The sequence below is a fragment of the Paroedura picta genome, chromosome 3, assembly GCF_049243985.1.
Source record: "Paroedura picta isolate Pp20150507F chromosome 3, Ppicta_v3.0, whole genome shotgun sequence".
NCBI lineage: Eukaryota > Metazoa > Chordata > Lepidosauria > Squamata > Gekkonidae > Paroedura > Paroedura picta.
In genome coordinates, this window is record NC_135371.1 from 119,830,933 (window position 1) to 119,841,618 (window position 10,686).

The 10,686-nt window shown below is 42.2% G+C and overlaps 1 protein-coding gene across 2 annotated transcripts in view; it reads left to right on the forward strand.

Annotated features, from left to right (window-relative positions):
* The window catches only part of DNAH9 (dynein axonemal heavy chain 9), a 303,268-nt gene that overhangs the window by 184,575 nt on the left and 108,007 nt on the right, over positions 1-10,686 (forward strand). For both annotated transcript variants that reach the window (XM_077327460.1, XM_077327461.1), the window contains exons 51-52: positions 646-765; positions 8,758-8,946. In XM_077327460.1, the coding sequence (XP_077183575.1) occupies positions 646-765; positions 8,758-8,946 (309 nt within the window). The remainder of the gene's footprint in view (positions 1-645; positions 766-8,757; positions 8,947-10,686) is intronic.

The following is a 10,686-nucleotide window of genomic DNA, read 5'->3' on the forward strand; positions in this document are numbered from 1 at the left end:
TTACTTTTCTGTAAATGCTTCGTATAATAATAAATAATAAAATTATTTAAAAAAACAGTAGAAATAAATTTGTTGGATGGACAGAGAACCTGAGGAAAACTGGGTGCTCTGCTAGAACTACTTAATGGACCACATATGCTCTTCTAATTAGGGCTGCCAACTACAGCTTGGAAATTTCTGGAAATTTGGAAGTTGTACCTAGGAAGGATAGAGTTTGGGGAGGGGACATAGTGGGGAAGTGATACCATAGAGTCTAGCCATTTTCTCCAAGGAAAACCAGTTTTAATTTTGAGAGTACTCTAGACCCCAGCTGGAGGTTGGCAGCCATTGCAAATGCAGCTACCAGCTCTATGGGAGAGTACACTTGATTGCATGGACATTCCCTATCGAATTGGCATGGTCCTAATTACTGGAAACGGATTCACAAGGCTTGTGCCTTTAAGAGGTCAGAATGGGTGATCTGAATATTTCTCAGAGCAATTAGATTAATAATTTTTTGTTCTGTGTGGGTCCCTCAGAAACAGAAGCCGCTTCCTTCTGACTGAGGCTGTCCCCAGGGCAGGATTGTGTTAGTGAATAAACTCAAACTGCATTACTTCGAGTTGTTTTGTTTCTCCCAAGATTTTCTTCTTTTTCACACTGCAGCACCTTAATGAAAACTTGGCAGTGCTCACAGCCAGATTTGAGAAGGCCACAGCAGAGAAGCTGAAATGCCAGGAAGAAGCTGAAGCCACTGCAAAAACTATTTCCCTTGCAAATCGACTGGTAAGATCCACTCAATGCAGTGCTGCGTGCTTGAAGAGCAAACAGTGGATGTACCTTGTGAAGTCTTTTAGTCTGCTTACTGCTGTGTGTGTAGAACTGTGTCTAAAATGTGTCTAAATCAAGGGAGTTTGTACAGCTCCACTTCTAAATTGGAGTTGCCAACTCTGGCTTGGGAAGTTCTGGGAGATTTGGGGGTAGTGCCTGAAAAGGTGCAGTCTGAGGATAGAGAGGAGCTCAAAAGGGATATGATTTCATAGAGATCAACCTCCGACATTCCCTTTTTGTCCCTGGGAACTGATCTCTGTAGCCTGGAGATCAGATGTAATTCCAGAACTCACCCAATCTGGAGGTTCACAATCCTATTATATTTATTTAAAACACTTATTATCTACCTTGTGGAACTGAAGGTGACTTACATACACTATAAATAAAACAACAATCCTAAAAAATGCAAAGTAGACCAAATTTAAAATTTCAACTAGGGGCCATTAAGCACACATTGGATAATGCATTTCTATGTACTTTAGATTATCCTGTTTCATGCAGGAAAATTCAGCTGCAAAAGCACATTGAAAAGGCATTATCCAATATTTGCATAACAGGCATAGGACTGCCAATAATTTAAGAAACTAAATTAGTCAAATTTATTTATTTATTTTATGTACGTTATTTATTTATATTTATAGTCTCCCTTTCTCACTTGGACTCAAAGGCAGTTCTAAATAAAACTTTCAGCTGCTTTCTAAAAACTGAAAGTAAGGGAGGCAGACACCTCCCTAAAGAAGTTGTTCCATAATTGGGGGGCCACGGATAGCTGGGATTCACTTGAGTGGGTTCTTTAAACCAGATTGCCGAAATCTCTCTGCAGGCTTGGGTGGGGCTCTGTCAAGCATCCTGGTTTAGACCAGGCTACCCAACAGAGCTGATCAAGCAGCCAGATCTGTTGGGCAAGTTCTCCCCACGTGGTCTGCTTGGCGGCTCGATTTAAACTGGACAGCTCAACAGAGCCCACCAAGGAGCTGATTCTGCAGAAAGAACTCCCTCCCCGCAGGCTGTGCAGCCCATTTAGATCAGATTGCCCAACAGAGCCTGCTGATTCTGCAAGCAGAGTTCTCCATGACAGTTCTGCTGAGCAGCCCGGTTTTGCCAGTAACTCCCAAATATATTTGGAATTTGGGGGGCAGGGGGGGATTTTTCTGGCACTCCCAAAAAATCCCAGATACATTTGGGAAGCTGAAATATACTTGAAAATGATGGATAAGGTGTGTTTTGGGTATATTTTCAGTTTAGGTAAATTCAAATACACACCCCTAGTCAGTATGGATAAGAAATTAAAGATTGGTAGAAGCCTGAGCCTGGGTAAAGGGGAATACCCTGCTGGTAGAGGACATGGAGGTTTGTTTAGACTTTAATATTTAATGTTTGCCTTAGCATATTGTTTTTATAATGTTGCTACCCGCTTTGATTCCTGAGATGCTTAGAAGAAAGGCAGGCATATACATAGCTGAAATAAATAAATAAAATTGTTAGTACACATCAAAAAATTGGCACAAACACACATAAAATGAGCACAGCAGCCTTTGAGTGCTTATGATACATCTAATCAGACCAGTGAACTATCCGTACATACAAGCTAAGACAAATAGACAACTGCTTTATAACTGTACAGCAGCAATTTCCCCAAAATACCACTCTCATATTCAGTCATTCATATCTGACAGCAGATAATAAGCAGGCATTCACTGACTACAGCTGCCGGGAAAAGAAACCTTTAATTTCAGCTTTTAATGAGCATTATTGCTCTTTATCTTTCTAATAAGGCTCTATTAGGTGTGCAGTTCCATAGTGTTGCATTGTGCAAAAAAACCTGCCTTGGCTGCTCAACAGGAAACTAAAAGTAAGGGCTGTTGGTTGCTTGGGGTTAGAATATCTCAACTGTGTGGGTCAGTTTCCTAGAGTTTAGCAACACAAAGAGTCATTAGAGCAGAGATGAGATCCTTAACTCTTCTGAACTCGCAATCGTCTTTGAAATAATAGTCTGTTGGCTACTGTCTTTGGAATTCTGACATAGGTTGGTGGGCATAACTACAAAATAGCTGTCTCAGAAGGCAGAGCCAAATGCAAAATATCAGGGAGTGAGGTTATGCACAACTCTCATAGTACCTCGTCAGTATTTTAAAATGAATGTATTGTTTTTTTTTAAACATCTTCAGACATTCAGTAAAAATTCTGCTGCCAAAACAATCTCTAAAATATCTGCACATCCGATCAGATTTCCAGTGCCAGTCAGAAGCTCCGATGGGCAAAAGCCCCATCCGATCTTGCCTACTTTATTAAAATGCTTGGTGGGTGCCAGGAAAGGTTGATTGGGCACCTCAATAGTAAGTGTTAGAGCTTCAGTCCTTCACCTCCCTCCCTGCAGAATCCCTTAACTACAGTAGCACTAATCCAGAGTAAGTGATGTCAGGATTACACTTTATACACTACAATCTGCAAACTCTTTATAGAGCAGAGTTTCATTGCCTCTATTGGAACCAAGACAGCTTAAGTGTGCGAGCTTAAATGGTTTATGGAATTCATTTATCGAATTCACTTAAGAGCATCCCACAAACATTATTTCTAAACAATTCCAAGATATTTAAGCAGAAGGAATAATTAGTTGTGCACTGGAGCTACTTGCTATTGAAGAGGAATTTCTTTCTTGTGCAGCTTTAAATAGTCTGATGGCTAATTTGAAATGAAAATGAACATAGACTTTCAACATTCAGCCTAATTAAAAAGTAGAAAATAAAATTTCATACAGATAAATACCACATCCTAGAATAATTAAGTTGCAGACATGAGGCAACTTTCCCATCATGCTTTCCAACACAAACTTTCGACCATTCTGCATTTTTGCCAGCAAGGGGAGCTAGTAATTTCCACAATCAGTTTTGGCTTTATTTACAAAGGAATGAGAGTTAAGCTTTGAGGCTGTTACCAGAGTCACTCATAGAGAAGCCAATTAAAAAGTGAAAGAAGGAAAAGAGCAATAACAACTAATTAACATGGAGGGTGATCTCTTAATTAAGATGAAATGGGTAAAATGAAAGATTTTGTATTGTAGCCCAGATGTGGGACATTTTTCAACCTTAGGCTTTCTATTTTTAAGCCTGACTTGCCTTGCCTGACACCTGTGTCATTTATGCACTTTTTTTTTTACTAATTTGGTAAAAATGAGGGTGTTTATACCTCAAGCATAGCAGAAAATCAGAGACTTTATTCTGCAGCTTCCCCCAATGCACATGGAGACCTGAAAGCCAAGTCCCAGCATGAGAATCCTGTGGTTGGCAGAAGGGAAAATCTGGAGATGAAAACTGGGTTTATTTTTGAGAATCATATGATTTGGAATGTAAAATCTTAGGCATCCACATAATTTTCTCCCCTATGAAAAAAAGTTCAGCCCGCCTTTGTAGCCTTAAGAATACCCTGAAACATCATATACCCAACCCATAATCTGATAAATGCAAGGAAGTTGTCTTAAACTAAGCCCTTAGTTCAGGATTCGCCAGTCTGACTAGCAGAATCTCCCCAAGATCTCAAGCAGAGAGAAATTCCAGAAGGTGGTACTCATGCTGTGGCTCATGGAGAGCCACATTCCTAGTTCTCAGAAACTGAATAGACACATGACTATTGTATGCCCTTCATGCCAACACACACACATTCTCTCTTATGCTTCAAAGCCCATTCCTAAGAACAGGCCTTGAAAGTGTCCCCTCCCCTGGCCCCCAGACAGGCAGCTTAAGGTGGCCTTGGGCAGCAGCTCACAGCCAAATCAAGTGGGGCGGGCAGGGGCTGTTAGCATGGCCAAGACAGAGCTTCTTAGCAGGCAGTGAGCAGGCAGGCCCAGCCTAGCAGGGCAGGAAGCCCTTGTGAGCAAGCCCTCCGCCATGACCCTTTGCCCAGGGCCCTCTCACCTGCTGCTGGCTCCAGGCACTGAGGTGTCTGTGAGCAAAGAGGCTAGAGTCCAGGGATGGAGGGCAGGGGCAGCAGGGGCAGGGCCAATCAGGGCAAAGCTGGCTGCACCCTGATTGGCCCTATTCCAACTTGGACAGCTGGACACGTCCTACCCCCTAGCTGTTTCATATATAGAGGAACAATAATGGATAAGGATATAACTATATAAGGTAAAGGTATCCCCTGTGCAAGCACCGAGTCATGTCTGACGCTTGGGGTGACACCCTCTAGCGTTTTCATGGCAAACTCAATACAGGGTGGTTTGCCATTCCCTTCCCCAGTCATTACCGTTTTACCCCTCAGCAACCTGGGTACTCATTTTACCGACCTCGGAAGGATGGAAGGCTGAGTCAACCTTGAGCCGGCTGCTGGGATCGAACTCCCAACCTCATGGTTAGAGCTTCAGACAGCATGTTGGCTGCCTTACCACCCTGGGCCACAAGAGGCCTATAACTATATATGTGACTATATATTTTTTAAACTATTGGATTACTTCTTGGAATATAAGATTGTCTCTCTCCACTACTGCTGAACCTTAGCCAGCACTAGTGTGTGAGGTATGAGGGGAAGCTTCCCTCTCTGTCTGCCCATTTTCACCTCAGCATGAGGCTGAGCAAGAGAGTGAGATTGCCAAGATACCCAGAGGAGAGCAGCTAGCACTGGAGAAAGGAAGGTAGAACAACCAGCACAGCCCCACTATGGCTAGCTTGTTCTTAGCTTGGGTGATTTTGCTGCAGTGTTCTTACTCCTCTCTTTTACACAGTCAACTTGTTCTCCTCCTGGCAGTTGCCTGGATGCTGGGATGAAAGTATAAAGGCAGTGTGTTGGAGGTAACAGACCCTTGACTTGCATTCCTGGGATGAGACCCACTACTCAGGGAAGCTCACAACTAGCCTGGCTGTTTTAAAGTTGGAACCTAGGAGCATGTATCAAGAAAATTTCACTACAGTTCCTGGGATTTGGGAGGCAAAAATTTACCATGGTTGCTTGTCTGCCGGACCATTTAACTGCCCTATAACAACAAGAGAGATGTCAAATGGGGACATTATCATGGCATCCTTACTGTTTAGCTTTTATATCAATGATCTGGTGCCTTACTTGGACAAGCCTGAGTTTCATCCCCCCAAAATAGCAGACATAGGGCCATTCAGCACCCGATAAACATAGTGAAATGCTTACCTTATGAAGATGCCATATTTTTGGTGTTTTGCATGATATTGTCAACATCGAGCATTCAAGCAGCAAACTGGTAGTCATATCCTCCATTTTAAAGTGCTAGCTGGGAAATCGCATAAAGTGGATTCCCCAGCCTAAAAAGCGCGAGCTACAGGAGAGCAACCAGCAAGCCACATGCTAAGGAAATGTATGGAGGTTAAGTAGCCCTGTCTCTGCCTCCAATGTCCCGCCCTTGCACCCAACTCCCTCTCCCTTCTCCCAAGGAATAGGTGTTCAGTTGTACAGGCAAAGCAAAAAACAAACAAACAGAAAAACAAAAAAGTAGCACTTTTAGCATCATTTCAAACTGTGCCAAGATGGAAAGGATAGAATCTAAAATTTTAAGACTTAGTTTCCAAGCCCCTTCTTGTGTTTTCTAATGCTGCTATTTGGCTGGAAGCTGGCATGACTACTGTGAAAGCTAAGATGTGGACTAGTTTTTTCCCCTAAAGGTCTTACACCCTTGATCCTCTAAGACAGTGGTTCTCAGTCTTCCTAATGCTGCGATCCTTTAATACAGTTCCTCATATTGTGGTGACCCCCTACCATAAAATTATGCAAGTGTTCTTTCACAGAAATTAAACCGAAACTGACCAATGGCATTGTTCATGTTCATGATTGTATGTAAACTGTTTTTTTTCTGGGTTTCTCAGTTCAGTTCTGCCTCTTGTCCCACCATGCTGATCTCACTCTTTTCTGCTGCTCCAGACAGACAAGTGCTCTATCTCGATCTACCCCACAAGGCTGTTGTGTAGATGGCCAAAATGCTTGCCCTCTGTGACCCTTATGAAAGGGTCGTTTGACCCCAAAGAGGTCCTGACCCCTAGGTTGAAAGCCACTGCTTTAGAATAATTATGTCTCTCCCTGGCTGAGATATGTGAGGAGTAAATTAGGATACTATGGCCTCTTGCAAAATCTTCTCCTGTCTATGTCTTATGGGCAGACCGAAATACTGGTCAAACAAAGAATCCATGATTTCGAAAGACAACATGATTTAATTAAAATCAAAAAGGTACTGTTTGATGCAACCACCCTGACTAAGGATTTGATGGTGTCTTATCATATACATCTTGATAACTCCCAATTGTCAAGGTTTGGTCTTCACGTATGTGAAATAATAGCAAACTCTGAGCTTGTACAGAGTGTTTTGCTTCCATATTATAGTCTCAGTCTGCCTTCTACACACTGGGCATATGATATGTGATATTCTGTATATTAATTTCTCTTGACCAAAATAGAGACAGATTTATATCAACAGTGAATAAGCTTTCAATCTGCTACATGCACACTCTATGAATTTCACGTCCTTTTAGTTCTGCTGCCAGGTTAGGACCATTCTACATTTTCGGTCTCTAGTGGATAGTGACTCCTCCCTCCCTCCCTTTCCTTTCTTCCCATCTGAAAAACTTTGCCCAATTCTACTGGTTCAATAATTCCCAGCTCAAGCTGTCACTATGTATAACTGAACTTCTCCACGGAAAGAAAATTCATAAGGAGAAGCAACATGGAATCTACCTGTCTGGCCTTCCAGTTTTCAGATGACTGTACTGACAGTCTGTGTGATCCCTCTTGAGTCCCACAGGGGAAGGAGGACTATCATTAATGTAAATGAATAAATAAATAAGAGGACTGCTTTGCTCTCTGGCTAAAAGAATCCCTGCCAGTATAGTAGCAGTTTAGGAGATCATAATGTTAAATATCTTGTTGACAGCATTTTCTACTTCCAGATAAGTCAGTCGCAATTTTAGCTGTTAGCATATTGTTTTTATATTTTTTGCTTAAAAATGCATAACCAGCAAATTAGTTAAATTTGTTGCTGATATTCTCATAATTTGTTTCTTATAAATAAAATTGTTTTTCTCTTGTTGATAGATACATTTTGCCCATAAAATTTTACACTGTAGAGGTGGCCTTGTACTCGGGAACTCCTCCTTTTTTCTCCCCCCCCCCAAACATGAGCAGTTGAGAGAGAAATTTAAATTCTGATTGCATGTTTTTGGCTTGACATTGAGAGCAGGTGTTATGAGAGACATGAGGCTGCTGTCATTTTGCTATATTACTTAAATAATAAGTATTTAAGTAATATAGCAAAATAAGTAATATAAGTTTTTTAAACCCTTGTTCTTCTCCGCTATGCAACTTACATTTGCAAGTTCTTGTCCATCTTTTTGTGTCAGGAGCCTCTTCCCTGTGACATTATATCTTACTTTCCTAATTTGTGATAATCAGTAATTTCTGCGGTGGTGGTAGCTGTTCTGTATTAAGCAGCAGTATAAAACATTAGCTTAATCACTGCATTTGGACCCAATGTTATTTCCACTGGGTGGGGTTGGGGAGGAGGAAATTGCTCCTAAACCTAGCATGACTTGCACTTGTTTTCCAAACTTGTTTTCCCAAACCAAGATGCAAAAATGAAATCAGGTTATTCTTCTTTGCTGTGTCACCCATCTCCCATGGAAATTATGTGAACTAAACCTGGCTAGGGAGGTGTAGACGGTTGCCAAGGGAGGTGTGAGCTCTAGCTGTACCTGCTAATGTGTGCCTTAGCTGGAGAAGCAGATATCTCTCTCATTCCCAAGTGCAATTTTTTGGAAGCAAAATATTTTCTTGAGTGGAAAACTATCTGAAACCAGAATTTATTCCCTGAAATTTTGCTTTGTCCTTTTGGTCACTCCAAATGTATGAATTCCTGTTAGGATATATAGTGGGTGTGAGGTGCAGCTAGCACTCAAACAACTAGATATTGTGTTCTGATAGCCATTTTTCTGGTGATCGTTTTAGGTTGGTGGCCTTGCCTCTGAAAATGTGAGATGGGCTGAATCTGTGAAAAACTTCAGGATTCAAGAGAGTGCCTTGTGTGGAGATGTCTTACTGATAACAGCCTTTGTCTCCTACTTGGGTTACTTCACTAAGAAGTACAGGCAGGATCTGATGGATACTGTTTGGAAACCATACTTGCACCAGCTGAAGGTGAGCACCAATAGTTAACACTCTTGCAGGTTCATTGCACTGAAGCTTGAGAAACTTGGAGAGGTCATGGCTCAGTAATAGAACACATGCTTTGCATGCAGTTGTTACGAGATCAAGTCCTGGGGGCTCAGCTGAAGGGATACCATGTACTAGAATATAATATGTACTAGGAGAGCCTTTTATCATTCTAGAGTCTTCGTATTTTCTGTCAACTTGTTTCTCTATTTTGGCTATGTAAGGTAGGTGGAAAGAAAAAAGGAGTCAAATTATAATATTATAAAGGGCTGACAAGAGCAGGAAGGCTGTTCTTCCTATTGGTAAGGGTTGATTATCTGTTTCCACTCTGAAGTTCCCTTGGTTTTATTTTGCATATGACCTGGAGGTATTTTGCACAGAGCCAAATAAAACAGTTAAAAAAACAACCAGTTTAGACCGCTGTATTATACTACAATCGTTGTTCTGCATTGAATATAGTCTGTTGAAAAACTATGCTGCAATGCTTTCTGCATGGAACAATTCATAGCCCTGCCCCCTGTAGTTTTGCCAGTGACATGTTTTGTTCTCTAATGCAGTCACTAATCTGCATAACCACGGAGCTTCTGTGCATGACTAATAGAGAGCCTGAAGCAGGCAGGAGAGAAATTAATAGGTGAAAAGCTTCTTTCAGAAACAACGCTTAAAAGACTGCTGATGAGGCAGTTCACCATGCAGAGCAAAATCAGTTTTGCGGAGTAAATTCACTCTCCTGTGCAGAGATCAGAAAAACCACGATGTATTTAGTGAGCTTTCGTCAGCTTTTCCATCATGCAGAAGGGGCCGTGGTTTCTGGGCAGATGTCCTGTTTTCATCCCATTCTGCACTGTATTTACCCCCTTCAGGAGTGAAGATGCATTCCCTTCCAGTTTTCCCCGTGTTGTTTGAAAGTTGTATTGAGACGCTCCTCCCCTCCCATTTCTTTGGAGCCTGGGTGATTTTTAAAAATAGTTTTTAAAGGAGAATTGTTCACTTGTTTTTCTCCACCCCGCTCTTCATCAATCCATGGGAGAACAGCCAGTCCCTTGCTCTGTGCTGCCTACAGGAACACCAGTTGTGTACCTCCCACAAGTTCCAGTACACTATTTCACCAGCAGGGAGTGCAGAAGGGAGCCAGAAAAACTGAACTGAGGGTACCTGCACTACCTGAGGGTACCTGCACTAACTGGTGGCATAGTAGTCAGGGTGACAGGCTGATGTTAAAGACCTTAATGGTTTGAATCCCAGGCATGCCCCTAACATTTTTACACTTTTTAATTTCACTGCTCAGTGCTTAGTACTGAATACTCACTGAAAGGGTTGTGGTTTTGAGGATCTGAGAATCAGCAGCTCCAGACTACAATGATTTACCCCAGCCATCAGTGGGGAGAGGAGGGGCTGCTGCTTTTTGGATATCACCAGGAGAATCAGGAGATAGAAACAGGGAAGTTAGGCCCCTCCTTGGAATAAAGTGCCATGGAACCCCAATCCCCTGCCATGTAATGCTGAGTAGTCAGAGCCCAGGGATATTACTGGAGCGTGGACACTTTTCATCTGGCCGAAGTCGTCTGCAAAGCCTTTTGAGCTACACTGCTATCACAGCTTGGGCGAAGAGAGGTGGTGGAGGGAATGAGCTCTAACCCTCCCCCCTGAAAGGCTTTCTCCTGCTGACAGTCAGTTGGTGGAGAGATCTCCCTACAGGATGAGGTGTTTGGAATTCAGGTACAT